The 15,633-nt window shown below is 43.7% G+C and overlaps 1 protein-coding gene across 6 annotated transcripts in view; it reads right to left on the reverse strand.

The window, feature by feature from the left end:
* GLB1L3 (galactosidase beta 1 like 3) overlaps positions 1-15,277 on the reverse strand; it is a 45,263-nt gene extending 29,986 nt beyond the window's left edge. For 3 of the 6 annotated variants that reach the window (XR_014779675.1, XM_084784191.1, XM_084784189.1), the window contains exons 1-8: positions 14,961-15,277; positions 14,229-14,336; positions 13,860-14,072; positions 7,712-7,780; positions 7,048-7,143; positions 5,693-5,801; positions 3,626-3,718; positions 386-467 (exon numbers count right to left, since the gene is read on the reverse strand). Coding sequence is in view for 5 of the 6 variants with exons in the window: in XM_084784191.1 (XP_084640317.1) it covers positions 386-467; positions 3,626-3,718; positions 5,693-5,801; positions 7,048-7,143; positions 7,712-7,780; positions 13,860-14,072; positions 14,229-14,336; positions 14,961-14,974 (784 nt within the window). In the remaining variant the exon portion in view is untranslated. The remainder of the gene's footprint in view (positions 1-385; positions 468-3,625; positions 3,719-5,692; positions 5,802-7,047; positions 7,144-7,711; positions 7,781-13,859; positions 14,073-14,228; positions 14,337-14,960) is intronic. The other 3 variants (XM_084784190.1, XM_084784188.1, XM_084784187.1) reach the window with 1 other exon arrangement.
* Between the last annotated feature and the right edge of the window lie 356 nt (positions 15,278-15,633).

A 15,633-nucleotide genomic window follows, 5' to 3' on the forward strand; every position in this document is an offset into this window, starting at 1 on the left:
AGTGTGTTTCATTCACACCCACCCAATACCTCCCTATGTGACCGTACATGCTGATGGAGATCAATAAGGCCCTAAGCTATATCCTGCACCAACCTAGATTCCTACCTATGGAAATTGTTTTAAAAATTGAAAGATGTACTCAGAACGAGGAGATCCATCAGTGTTCTATTCAAAGAGGAAAAAAAATGACTCACATGATATTTGAACTGTAAGCTTTGATGTTGAACCTCATTTTGTATCATATCAAATCTCTGGGGTCCATCTCAATTGACATGGGAAAGAGGATCAGAAAAAAATACATCTGGTTCTCTTTGATACTTGGTTACAATATATATTGGCTGGCTAAGAGCCTTGGATGTCCAATAAAATGACTGTAAAGCAGTACCTCCTTTGACAGAGCCGAACTCAATTTCCTCGCCATTGTCTGAGGTCAAGAGGAACTCTACAATCCCTCTCTTCAGCAGAGCCTGTTGATAGAATGAATATTATGAACTTCTCTTGCTTCCATGGGAAAGAAGAGATATTATAAGTTAGATAATAAAGGCAGTTTGGTTCAGATGAAAAGAGTGTGAACTGCAAAAGAAGTATATGAAAAGTCTCCCAAGTGTGTGTGTATAAATAACAAAGATTTGTGCTGAGCATGATGCTAGTGAGAGATGGTAAATACTTTAGAAAGTGGAGAGGCGTTCAGGTTATTGGAGGTGTGCTCTGAAAGGAGACTGCGGTAGTCTGTCCAGTTCCTCTCTCTTTCCTTGCACTACCAGATCAGGAGGTACTTGGGTTGGCTCTGTGTGGGACTTCTGTGGTGATATGCATTGTCTTTCAACACAAGTCCCATTAGCATGAACCAGTCATGGACTGGAATTACATGAGCCAACGTGAGTCTTCTGTTTCTAGGTTAATTATTTCAGTTATCTTTTACTTTTTAAGCGGCATAGACTGACTATACATTTAACACTGGGCTTCATAATGACTTTTCACACATGCCTATGTCTACTTAGATGGTATGTAAGGTATCTGTTGCAGCAGAGGAAAGTTGACTGCCATGGAAAAGCTTGAATGTAGAGTAGCCATCCACAACTTGGGCAATAAGGAAATTGTTGCTCTAGGCTCATCTCATAGTGGTTCCAGAAGCTGCACTAAAGCAGTGGAGGCCTGTGGGCCCCAATATCCATGGTAAATGAAAGCTGAGTTTCTCAATGACCGTACTTCAGAAGTATATCAACTACAACAAAGAGAGAGAAAAGAAGGAAGATATTTGGTGCTGTTAATAGTTTTAAAAAAAAACAAGTTCCATTTTGAACTGGATTTCAAACCAAGATACTATATAAAAAAGAAAAAAGAAAAATCTAAGAGTCAGCAGCACCTTATTCCTAGTCTAAGGATTGTTAACTACAGGATGTCTGGAACACATCCTTAAGGTCAACACTGTCAGCAGTTGAGGCTTGACAAATTTCTAAAGAGGAGACTGATCTCAGAACCACTTGGCTTGTTTCCTAAAATTAGTTCCTCTTTTCTTATTCTATAATTTTTAATCCTATGATATTAACCAGATGCTAGCTCTGCTTCTGTACTATCGCTTAACCACTGATTACCCAGGAAACACAAAAACAAAAAAACCACGATAATACCTCATATAGCAGGAAGTGCCCAGGGTTGAGACAATTGCAGTCTCTGCCTTTAAGCACTCCAGCCCCTGTCTTACCTATAGCAAAAAGTGCACAGGGTTGAGACAATTGTAGTCTGTTCCTTTAAGCACTCCGGCCCCTGTCTTACCCTTTCACAGCAGCTCTCATATTGTCAAAGGAGGCTGTTGCCACAACGTTTCCACAAATAAACTAAACTCGTTTTCTTGTTTGTTTGTTTGTTTTTACGTTTTAAATTGTTTTGTCTGGTGGTCTCAACACCATAAGGGAGGGGCCAATCAACTTTACAAAGCTTGAATTCTAAATGGATTCTGCCAAGAGAAACAAGAAATCCTTCTCTGTCTGTAGGAAAGGGGGGGGCTACGATCTTAAAACCCCTGCTTGTACCATAGAGCCTGGAAATCAGGCAGATGGCTCAGAAAGTATGGGGTCTTCCCCGAGCACCTATTATGTTCACATCGACGCATATAGTCCTGGGAATGAAGTTAAGGGGTAAGTGTTGTTGTTGCTATTGTTGTTTTTTTCTAATATTTTAAAATTTATTTATTTACTGTGTATACAGTGTTCTGACTACATGTACACCTGCATGCCAGCGGAGGGCACCAGATTACATTATAGATGGTTGTGAGCCACCATGTGGTTGCTGGGAATTGAACTCAGGACCTCTGGAAGAGCAGCCAGTGCTCTTAACCTCTGAGCCATCTCTCCAGCCCTGGCATTGTTCTTTGACACACGTCTTCCTGCAGCCTAAGCTGCCCTTGAAGCTTGCTATTAGCTGAGGGTGCTCCTGAGCTTTGATCCTCCTGCCTCCCAAGTGCTGAGGTTACAGGTGTACATGACCACACCCAGCTCAGTGCCTTTAAAAAAAAATCATGAAAAAATAATCTTAGCTGAACAAAAATGACTAAGTTCAGGTCATCCATTCCCAGTTTCTGTGTGGGCCGAGCCAAGTAGGCAGCACCATGTCTAAGTGAGTCAGGCTTTGTACCCTAAGGACAGAGTCCAGTTGAGACTGGAGCCTCCTGGGCTCCTTAAATGAGGGAAGCCAAGAACCAATAGAGTCTAATCCACAAGAAAAAACTCTAGCAAGGCTGTAAATAGTCACTGGCTCAAAAAGACAGAATTTAAGTATCATGAATCAAAAATCTCTAAGCCATGGTGGACTTTAGATGAAAGTACAAATTTTCATGTTTTAAGAAGGTCCTGAGAGCAATGATTTCTGACGTCACATTTTGTATAATAGTAACAATGGTATTCATATTTATCTTGATTAACATGATTATGTGGGAAATGTATTGAAAAAGTAAACATGATTTTTACATGTTAATGAAGGAGATGATTAGTAAGTAGCTCTTTCCTCCAAATTAAAACATTACCTCCTAGCTAGGCAGTGCTGGCACACACCTTTAATCCCAACACTCAGGAGGCAGAAGCAGGTGGATCTCTGTGAGCTCAAGGCCAGTCAGGTCTATAGAAAAAGTTCCAGGACAGCCAGAGCTACACAACAAAACCCTGGTTTGGATGAAGAAGAGAAGCTCATAAAGCTCAGGAAGTAAATAAAATATCCAAAACCCAGGAAGTAAACGAAACTTAGAAGGATCAGAAAGCTCCGGAAACAGAAGATTCACAAGGCTCCTCCCCAGGGTTACATAAGCAGTAACAACTGCTGTGGATGGGGAGACTACAGCACTCTGAATTACAAGCAAGTCACGCAGGGAGCTCCAAAGACAGTGCTGTATGGCTTCTCAGTGAGGCGGCTATCTTGAACCACTCAAGCTTTTGTAAATAACTCCAATAAACTCACTGACTTGGGTAGCATAATTTCTTCCTTCCGTCGTCAGTACTCTAATGGGTTTATTCACATCTCGCCAAGAAAAGTCACATGAGACCCATGAGGCTGGCAATCAGGCATGCATTTTAGAAAGGTACAAAATTAGGAAGAAGGCATAAAAATATGCACGCAGAGCAATTATTCTTACCTCCTTAATGTAATCCATGTACAGTTGATCCATATAAAAGGAACCATATTCATTCTCTACTTGGACAGCAATAACAGGGCCACCGTAGAGGTACTGAGAAGCAAACAGATGACAGTTGGAGAAACAACCTTGTTATTGGAGCAAAAGCCCCGAGTCAGGGCTGCCAATAAAGATGACAGAACTGATATGGTGCTTTCTCTCAGGTCCTTTGGAGACAGGCATCTTCATTCATCCTTAGGCACGTAAGCTCCTGAAAGTGTCCTACCCTCCACAGTGTTTTGTGGTTATAGGAGCACCATCTTATTTTCTGTTCCTTGTATTCATGAGCTTTGAGCCCTCACATGTAAAAACTCACTTCCATATCTATCCTACCCACCTTTCCACCTAATGCATTCCATCGGTGCATTCCTCTCCACTCCCCGCAACCCCCGTGAACGGATATTTCGTATAGTTCCCTCTCTTTTATGTACCTTCCTCTTCTCCTTCTAAAGGAAAATGTCCACCTCCCCATCACCATGGATGCCCAGTAAGAACTAACTGAATGCTATCCATACCCAGGGAGAAAAGAGCTGGCTTCAGTAGTCATTGTCCTCAGCTGCGAAGATGACATGGCTGGAAAATTCCTGAGAATGTGTTACCTTTCCTGTATCAAGAGGTTTATTACCTAACTCATAATCATATAAATTTATGTTTTTGGAAGAGATATTTATATTTTACTTATCAAACACAAGGCTGTCACAAAAACTGAACAATTTGTGCCTGGCAAACTGTATGACATTAGGTAAGGTACATGTTTTTTGTCGTGCTTCGGTCTGGGCTGCAGGCTGAAGGTATAAGACGTTATCTTCCCTGGGTATTGTATCCTGAGATGAATGGAAGTGCATGGTGTCTGTGTCTTTTCCCAGTGAGAGACATGAAGCCAGAAACAATAGTCCCATAGGCACAAACTGATGCATGAAATGGACCAAGTCATGTTTTACAGCGTAACACTGAAAAAAAAATCCCAATATCCATGAATAGGATAGCAACAATGTATGTGGCATATGCTGCTGTGCAACACTGTGCAGTGATCGAGAAGAATGGCAGCTTTCACACAGTTTCTCTAGCAACAAGATAACACCAACAGGGAGTTCTATAGTTCGTATTAAAAAGAACATGCATATGCATACTTTTGTATGCTGAATTGGGGAAGGGGTGTATATAAAAGTATGATTAAGAAAAAATTATTGAAAAAAAAAAAAGAAAAAATTATTGTCTCCTAAAAAAACAACTAAATTATTATGGGACAACAAAGGAAGAATTTTATTTTATCATAGTCTTTTAAATATTTTTGCTTGCATTTCCCCAGAGTTAACCAGTTAAAACAACAGAATTCACTTAGAGTAGTCATTGCCAATGAGCTGATGTGTGAGCTTGGCAGATATGAGGCACATGCAATTAACTGGGACATCCTTCTGTGTTATCCCTGTCTTGTGTAATGTCTTTTTAGAAGCTCTGGGCCAAGGCCATAAGGACCAATCAAAGATTCTATGCTTAACTTAAGGGTCTAGATCTAACTTGTAGGAAAGTCAGTTTAATATTCTAGAGGGACTGGATAAGCCACAAGTGCTTCTTGTGAATGCTGTTAGATCACATCTATTCTAACAGGCCCCACTCATCAGAAATCAGGCCAAGCTCCCCTGCACTCTCCGAGACGGAGAAACGATCAAATATGTGATGCGGTCTAAATTACGATCTTACTCTATCTAGTAGTGTTCCAGCCTTGTGACTCTTGACACACAGGCTAGGTCAAGTTTGTACAGAGCTCACCCAACCCCTCCAAACACAAAGCAATAAAATAAAACCTATACGAATTATAAACTTCTCCTGCCCTCTGGAACTGGAGGCTCTCCCTCCAGGATGCTATCATGCTGCCCCTGATATGATGCTATTACTCCTCAAACTTCAGCTTGTGGTTTTCTAAGCCTGCTAATGAGGCGCGTCTGAAGGCTACCGCGTTCATTTTCTACATTCCCCCACGCCCACCCCTCACACTCTTTATGAGGAATTGAGACGGCATGTTTTCACCTGGAGAGGAAGTATTCTGGGAATCAGATGGTCAAAATACTCGTCAACAGCCTGAACGAAATCCTTGCTGGTTGTTCTCAGTTTTGAGTCAGGATCGCGCAGAAGCCAGCTAGGAACGAGAGGCAAAATGTGAGTGTATGAAGCAGGAGGCAGGGAAGAGGGTGGGTCTGGCCAGCTGAGCACAGCAGATGTCTCTGCTCAGAGCCCTCTATAGCTTGGATGTCTCTCTGTCCGCTGGACAACCACAGCACACGGATACTCAAGGTCTTCAGGGGATCTATGTCGTATGGGCTTTTTACAGTGTTCCCCCAAGGACTCCAGAGATGTGTGAGACAAAGCAGGAACCAGGCCATGGCCATTTCAAGGCACTTCAGATCTTCTCTCCTCTGCTGAGTCAAGCTGAAAGACTGAGCCTGGCAATGCTCCCGAGTCTCTGCTTTTTCCCACGCTTCCCAGAACTCCATTTTCCCTTCAGTTCTTTAGAACATGGCCCTTAGCCCTTAGCATTGGCTCTGCTCCTCAGGCACAGCGTCACATTTGCCTCTACTATCTAAGACTTTGGGCGGAACGGTCCACAGGCCAGTGAACTGGTGAGGGAAGGAGTCGGCTCCTGAAGGAATTCAGGTATGAATTGCCTTCCCCAACACTTCCACAGCTTAAGCACAGGATTTTTCTATGCTCCATCTAGTTATAGCAGGGCCCGAGCTTGAAGAAAAGCTCTCTTTTGCTTTCTGCCCTGAGAAGCAACAGGGCTCACCTGAAGGCAGGGCTTAGAAGTCCTAGTCACTGAGAAGGGTGACAGAAGAGAAGAGACCCTGTGTGTCTCTCTGTCTACTGAGCTATGAGTAGGTGTTGTGATAAAGGAACAAGCCAGAAAGGCAAGAAGGAAGGGAAGACGCTGAGGTTTCAGTCGGTGGTCACCGGCCTTCAGCCAGAGACACATCTGAGGTCTCTAGGACAAGCCCAGAATTTGCCATCATATTCCTCTAGAGGCTTGAATCCCTTTCTTGCAGCCCATGAAAAGAATGCAGATGTCCATTACACCATCGCTGTGGAGCAACAGGATGACCAGCCTGGATTGGCACATCTGACTTTGCCCTGCTCTTAATGGCTACATATTCAATGAGCCAAAACCCATGCCTCAGGTCTGTTTCTGAAAACCAGGACGACGACAGCAGCACCCAAACCTGCCCCATCACTCTAGACATCAGCCTACCATCCGGGCAGGAAGTATAGAGTTTAACTTAGAGCACAACCATTGTCCATGGCAAGCATTCTCACTGGCTTGGAAAGTTACTTACTGTCAAACAAAAACATCTTACTAAGTCACAACGCTGGACTCTGGGGTAGCTCACCTGGGTAATCCACCCAGGTCTATCTCAGCACAGATGTAGGGCCCTGGTCGAAGGATCACCCACAGCCCAAGGCTTGCAGCCAGCGAAACATAGGCCCTAGAAAGGGAAAGAAAGTCAGCCTGTTTGGGGGTGACCCAAAGGGGAGGCTGGATATAAAGGGAAGCCCACTGACACAACAGGGTATAGGCATGTCCTCCTATTACACTTTTAACCAGGGGTGAGGTGAGGGTGGCTTCTCCTCAGCCCCACACAGCAGGGAATCCATGCAACAGGCTGGAAGCCAGAGACTCTGTGAGCTGGGCCTGCACCAGCTCCCAGCATCACAACCATTCCCAGAGCCCTTCTGGAGAAGTCACACACTAGGTCCCAGAGCTCTGTCCCCAGCATCTGCCTTGCTAAAATAGGAATCCCCAGTCCCCATATCTGCTGTATTGACTTCTCTGCCAGCATCTAGAGTCTCAGACCCCTAGCTTCAGTGAAATGGTGGGGTGTCGGGGGTCAGAAGCTGCAGAGCGACAGGCTATGGCTAGGGAATATCCAAATTCTGGATGCAGACCCTGCAAACAAAACCTCAGACCCAGTCTTCTCTTCAATCTCAAGTACTGCCCCCATCCCGGCTGTATCCCTCCCTGGGTCAGCCCACAGAAGCAGAAACACCACATACTCCAGGTCCAGCATCTCAGAGAAGTCAAATTTCCCTCTCTCTTGCTCATGGAGGTTCCACGGGATGTAGCTGGAAGAGGAGACCAAGAAGTATAATAAGCATCACACACACACACACACACACACACACACACACACACACACACACTTCATATGATGACCAAGCCAAGCCCTAGTATGTCTCTGCATCGTAGCGAGTTGAAGTTTCCAGTGAAAATTAACCTTTGCTACACAGATGTAACCATGCTTCCCTATTATCCAACTATGTTTCAAGATGTCAATCATCCTACGCTTCCGTAGGTTTATATACGTTCTCTCACAGCCCTACTCTTTTAAATAACTATCAAAAATTTAAAGAAAATGAGGAAACATGAAAAATTATGTTTTTTATTGACAAGTATTACTAAGAATAAATTAAAATAAGAATAGTCAAATAGTCCCAGTCAGATAAGGAACAATCCGGTCTTTCAACCTCAAGAAGGAGAGAGCTAGCCAGAACCAACACTCATAGGGCTAGGAATACCCCATGCCAAAGGACGTGTAGAAGATTTGTTCTTTCTACATGACTTTTGTGTGTTGGTGACAGTTTGCAGTGTACGGCTCCTAACATCATTTTCCACAAACTCTGTTTTTTTAAACACACAGTTTTTATGCAGTAAGAGATTTGGGGTAATAAAAGTGTCGCGTGACAATGGGACTGACTGAATTTGAGACAGAGGAATGAAAATAAAATCCATAGCAACATTCGTAATTATAACATGGGAAAACACAATGAGAATGATGGATGCGACCTACATGTGGAAAGGAAAGGAAAATATACAGGAAAATATACAGAAAAACAAAAATAAAAAATATCCAGATAAGGTAAAATTGTCCCTTCAACCAACAGCAGGCAAATCTATTCTAAATTTGCAAATAGGTAGTAAGTGTGGGCTGAAATAAAAATGGGAAGGAAAGCTTCATCCAGCAAACACACTATCATGATGTTCTGTCGTCTTAACATAGCTGTGAGTGAAAAAGACATCAGCTGAGAGAGGACATGGATGACTCAGCATCACAGCTGGAGTTGGAGGAATGAAATGCCTAATAAGCAGCAAAAGAATAAGGACATAGATTTCAACAGACAACTAAACTTCAGGGCCTGTGCTGAGTGGATGGCACAAGTGCTTGTCCACAAGTGTGGGGAACTCAGTGGAAACTTCTAGAACTCATGATGGGTACCTCAAGTAGTTTTTAATCACAATGGTCTTTTGGAGGTGGGACATGAAAATTCCCAGAAACACATGGGCCACTTATCCTGGCACACACAGTGAAAAGACAACGGAGACTGTCTCAAATAAGGTGGAAGATAAGGACTGGCACCTAAGGTTGTCTCTGACATCCATGCATGACCCATGACATGTTTTCACACTCATACACATACACACATGTGTACAGTGTACGGAAACACACAACAGGATCTAATACATATGCAAAGAATCTAATGGCCAACAGATTTATGTGGGGGCTTGTCAAGACTAGGTTCCAATACCCTATGTAGCCCAAGATGGTGCCAACTCAAGGCTTTCCCGCCTTGGCCCCTCAATGTTCTGGGACGATAGGATCACCTACCATACCACACCTGGCTGCATCCTGTTTTGAAAAATGCAACTGAATAGTATCAACAGAGGCTATCATTATATCTCATTATATTCCAAAAGGTCCATATTGTAATAAAATTAGAAAATGACAGCTAAAAATGATGAAGATGATGATAAAAAGAAAGCATATCTCCAAGTAGCTAGTGAGTCAAGAAGAAAAGCACAACATCATCTGTAAAATATTTGACAGGAAATGTCTTTGAAAGCAGCATATTCAACTCAGAAGAAAACGTGTAAGGAGAGGAGACATTAAATCAAATGAAAAGGTCATAGGAATTTGTGCATAACTCAGAATTGTGAAACAGAAAAGCAAATAGACAGAAATAATCAACAAGGCTGCAGACTATTTGTTTTTAAAAGACTAAAAAGCACAAAATGAGATTTTTTAAAAAGGGACAATGGAGCAATTACACGACACAATGTATAACTTATAATAAGTACAGGACAGAAAAAAGTGGAAAATTTTTGTCTGAGTAAATCTGAAATAGAAAGGAAAGAAAAGGACATAGACAAAGGAAGGGGCCTAGAAATATGCTTCAGTAGTTAAGAGCACTGTCTGCTCCTCCAGAGGTCCTGAGTTCAATTCCCAGAAACCACAGGATGGCTCACAAACATATATACTGGGATCTGATGCCCTCTTCTGGCATGCAGGTGTAAATGCAAATAGAGCACTCATACATAAAATAAATAAATCCTAAAAAAAAAAAAAAAAGGAAAATGGGATACATACATAATTACTGAATGTCCCTGAATCATCACCTCATAGCCACAGATTATATCACAAGATCTCAAAGGTAAATCTTCACAAGCAGTCACTGTAAGAGTAAGTCTGTACAAATCATTTTCAGTGAGGAGGAAAAGATTCATTCTATGACCTTATTTCTAAGATTTGGATGAAGACTAGACAAGGGCACACATGAAATTTAAATCTATTTAAATTATAACCATACATGAATCTATACATAATAAACCACTACTAAATCAAGTCTACTCCTCAATGTGTGTCTTATAACTAGAGTTCATTCAAGGACTGTAAGGTGACTAAATCAGTAAAATTGTCAAGGTAAATCACCACTTTAAAAGAAGAGTGGAAAAAATTATATGATGCCACTAACAGCACTTAGTATAACTCAGTAATTACAGGTTAGTAATATTACTCAGTAGCACATTGCTTGCCTTGGTGTATGCAAAGTCTTTATCACCTGTACTGTAAAAACTGTAGTAACTCGATTATTTCTGACTAAATCATTGGCACATTAAGTGAGCCATCAGTTTACTGCCTCTGAGCTCCATATCTTCTTTAGCTGGTTTCACTGAGTAGGTGTTAAGCTTTGCCACCAAAGCATGGTGGAGGACACACCAGAGGAAGGGTCTCTCTGACGCTCAAGCTGTTTTGTAGGCTTATGGTCCTGTAGAATGGATGAATGGACAGTGTGTGGATATAGGGGGTAGAGGCTTTTTAAAAAAAAAAAAATACTCAATATAGTATAAGCCATGAAGAATTAGAAAGGCAATGTCAAGTTAAATATTCTCACATTCATATATTTATTATTTATTATAGATGTGTAGCACCATATACTACATTGCATTTTGCATTTCGCACTCTCTCTTTCCATACATTAGAGACTGAGTTTCACAGGACTGCATTTATTTTTTTTATTGATGTCTCTTAATAAAACATCATGAGTTGGCCATACAAATAACAGATTTCTCTAATTAATCAAAAAATGTAGAGGTGGGGTGGTGGAAGGAGAGGAACAGGAGAGAGAACAGAAATGGGTGGGGGATTACCTCTAGGACCAGGAGGCCACCAGGAGTTTATGGGGTGACCCTAGCTGAGATTCCTAAGGGCAGAGGGGATGGGATATGGAGCCTGGAATCACTACCTCCTATAGCCAGCTGGGATTTCCAGGGAGGGAGGAGGACACCAAACCACCCATAAAACCTTTGACCCAAACTTTGTCCTCCCTACCAGAAATGTAGGGATAAAGGTGGATCAGAAATTGAGGGAACGGCAAACCAATGACTAGCCCAGCTTTAGACCCAACCCATGGGAAAGAGCCACCCCCTGACCCTATTAATGATATTCTGCTATGCTTGCAGACTGGAGCGTAGCATAACTGTCTTCTGAGAGGCTTCATCCAGATGCTGATGGGATCAGATTGCAGAGACCCACAGCCAAACAATAGACTGAGCTTGGGGAGTTCTGTGGAAGAGTGGGAGGAAGGATTGAAGGAGCCAGAGGGGTCAAGGACACCAAAAGAAGACCTACAGAGTAAACTAACCTGGGCCCATGGGGGCTCACAGAGACTGAACTTGCAATGGCCATACCTAGACCACCTACACATGTGTATGACATATGTAGCAGATATGCAGTATGCTCATCATGTGGGTCCCGTAGCAATGGGAGTAAGAGCTGTCTCTGACTCTGTTGCCTGCCTCTGGATCCTTTTCCCCTAGCTGGACTGCTTTGTCTGGCCTCAGTTGGAAAGGATGTGCTTATTTCTCCTGTTATTTCAGGTGCCAGGTTAAGTTGGTACCCTTAGGCCCCCTTCTCTGAGAAGAAGGAGAGGGGGTATAGGGAGGTGGCATGAAGGTGGAACTTGGAGGAGAGGATGGAGAGGGGTGGGACCAGGCTTTAAAACAATTACATTTGACAAAATAAAAATGTAATCAGAAAGTAACCCAGAAAATAAGAGGGAAAAGGGGAAGAGGGGGAGGAAAGAAGGGAGGGAGGGAAGGAGAGAAGGAAGAAGGGAAGGAGGAAAGGAGGGAAAGAAGAAGGGAGGGAGAAAAGGAGGGAGGGAACTCACTAACAGTCTTACCTATGAATCCTACAGGCTCCAATATGACCAGCCTGGCCAGATGTGCCCATTGACCCAATAATGGCATGAATGTTAACTGGGTAGCCAACTGCTCTTTTATTGGATTTGAGATCTATCATGCCTACTACTATAAACCTGGGCAGCTGGCTAGGAAGATCATAGGCTACAGGGAGGAAACTACTACTATCGGTTTGCTAAATAGAAATTTGGCCTATTTACTACTATCGGTTTGCTAAATAGAAATTTGGCCTATTTTGGTTTTTTCCTTTTATTGAAAATAGATTCTTCTCCCATAACATATCCTGATTACAGTTTTCCTTCCCTCTACTACTCCAATTTCCTCCCCAGCTATCATCCAGATCCGCTCCTTTTCTATCTTTCATTAGAAAAAAGAACCAGGCTTTTAGGAGATAATAAAATATAATAACATAATAAGATAAAACAAAAAATTGTACAAGTGTTAGACAAGACAAACAAGCTGAAGGAAAAGAGCCCAAGAGACATCAGAATCAAGCACCATTTGTTTGCACATACAAGAATCCTATAAAAACACTAAACTGGAATCCGTAACATAATTAGAATAAAGTTAACTTTTAAATACTCATTTTTATATCCATACATTTCTGCCGTTATCAGCTTATAGCAAAGAAATTTCAAATAGCAGCAGCTGGTTAGAATGCTGAGAGTAAGGAGCACTGTGGTACTCAGCTCTAAATGGCTTGCCTGCACCACCCCTCTAAGACTCGGAAAGCATCAATGAAGAAGAGATGGAAGAAAGAAGAGCCAAGGGATGGGGAGTGGGTTGCAAAAGACTTTCCCTGGATATAACATGGCCATTGCACACAAGACCTCACTGGAGCTGTGGTTACCTGCACAAGACCATCACAAGACTGGACCCGTTAACATGTCATCACGGCAGAAGGAACGGTTTATGAATACCACAGACTACAGACAGTTAATGGTGGCTAGGGAAGGGGACATCACTTCCTTTAGTGGTGTAGACCCTGACAAGTTGCCCGTGCCCCAGGAAATAACCCCCTATTTTCATGCAAGAATCCCTAACTAACCAGACACACACACACACACACACACACACACACAAAGACATGAACAGAGGAAAGGTATTTGTTGGAAGGGTTTAAGTGGAAGGTTGGCTTTAAGAATATAACGGAAGGTGAAAATTACCAAAATTCACTATATACATGTATGAGACTGTCAGGAAATTTTTTAAAAAATGACAAGAAATAACATGTAGCTCTTCTGGAAGTTTCAGATTAAGATCTTTTTGTTTCCATCATTAAAAAATAAGAATATGAAAATATGTGTCTGTAAGTAAAACATGACTTTACTTGTGTATAAGTATGCCTTCAATGTGTCACTCAGGCCAGTGATTCATAAGTGACCCAATGTCACCTGATGAAAAAGTGTCCATACCCTGTCAACTTTATGCACAGCTTTGTTTGAAGAGCAAACTGAGGTTGAAATTTGAGTGACGACTGGACACAAATGTGAAAGGCTCTTCTGGAAACGGCTACTCCGGAGCTAAGTTGTGGATACTGCGCTCTCAAAACCAGGACCCCAACTTTGCCCGTCTGCAGCCTTCTGTCAGGACATATGTAGCTACAGATGTCATGAGGGCTGAACAGGGCGGGGGGGGGGGGGCTGAGGGGAAGGCGGTACTCACGTAGTGACGGTGTTGAATCCACAGGCCTGCAGCTTCAGCAAGCGGTCTTTCCAATACTCCCTGGGCACCCGGAAGTAGTGCACGGAGCCTCCAACTATCATGAATTTGTGACCCTCCAGGGTGAAATATGCTTTTCCATTAGGCTGTAGTGCAGTGCTAAGCCCTACGGTTCTGTTCTTCAGGTTGAAAGGCGACAGATGAGACCAGCTGAACCTGCATTGGAGGGGAGAGAGAAAAGGGGTGCAGAGAGACGGCTGCAAACCTTTGGGGGCAGTGAGGCTTCTGTTAGCAGGACACACTGAACTGCTTGTGCCCCGGACTTTCTCCCAGGAAAAGGGTCGACGCTCCCCACTCCGTATTCACACCAACCTGGCAGGAGACTTAAACACAGCATTTTTAAATGGGCGAGGAGCAAGACCTGCTAAGACAAATGGCAGGAAGAAGACGGCCATGATTCTCTTCCAGGAAAGACAGTCCCTGCAAGGAAAAGAGACAATGACAAGGGGAACGCGGTAGCTCCTTGAGCCACAAGGACTAGAAGGCTGCTCCAGAAGCTTCTAGAAGCCTGTAGTGAAGGACACCCATCACAAGCATTCTCTCAGGGAACCTAGGGTAAGGGAGGCTGGGGCTCTACTCCGTTCCACCCAAATCCCCCAACTCCAGGGTACCCACAAATCCTCCCTCATAGGACACACCACAACAAGGCAAGGCCATGCACTGAGGGAGGCATGGGGTGAGGGGAGGGGAGAATTCAGGAAAGGTGCAACATTCCACGTACAGGGTCCAGGGACGACACAACCAAAGCACCTCCTCACCACCCACAACTGCCCTGTTGAGCTCAGGGTCAATGTGCAGACCCTTAGTAGGGTCGGGTACAAAGGGACCTGCAGAGCTGGGGCAGAGAGACTTGTGGGTTCTAGCACCACAATTCCTTGCACCTGACTCACTGGCTGACCTACAGAATACCTGTGGGGGGTCTACAGGCCTCCAGGGGAGCACATTCAGGATGTTGGGCTTGGGGAAGTTCAGGAGAGCCACATGCGTCAAAAAGCTGCCAGGGTCTTGGACTCTAGCTACTTCAGGGGGAGCAGAAAGGGTCACCTGAGGTATGCCATCGCTGGAAGCCAGGGAGCGAAGGTCCTTGAAGCTCTTGCTCTCTTGGGTGGCTCTGACAGACGACCTTCAGTCAGGATTTACGGTTGACAGGCAGCCCAACTCAGTGCTGGTGTCTGGATGAAAATATGTCAAGAGTTGGGGAAAGAAGGAGGTCCCACAACCTTGATACCACAGTGCCACCCCAGGCCTGCAGCCACCACAAGCAGAGTCTGGGTCCAGGGTCTGTGGGGACAGTGTCCACAAGCAGCTATTGGCTCTGGACCCTGGACCCCATACAGCAGAGCCTGCAGGATGCCCCAGCCTTCCTCTGTATCCAAATCCCTCTCTGTGTTGGGAATAAAACGGGAGGATCATCAGGGTTATCTCAGCCTTGGCTTCCTCAGACTGTGTGTACAGCCAGCTGGCTCACCACCCAAAGAGCGGGGACAAGAGCGAGAACAGAAGACTCTATCAGGAAGCTCATGGGTCTGATAAGCACTTTGAGCAAAGCAATAGTTTACAGAATCCACAGCCTTCCTATATACTGAAGATAGACTGAGAAAGAAATCGGGAAAACAAGCCTATTCCCAATAGTCTTTTTAAAAAATAACTTGGAGCCAGGCATGGTGGTGCATACCTTTAATCAACACTCAGGGAGGCAGAGGCAGGCAGATCTCTG

The sequence above is a fragment of the Acomys minous genome (genome assembly GCF_964271855.1).
Source record: "Acomys minous genome assembly, chromosome: 5".
NCBI lineage: Eukaryota > Metazoa > Chordata > Mammalia > Rodentia > Muridae > Acomys > Acomys minous.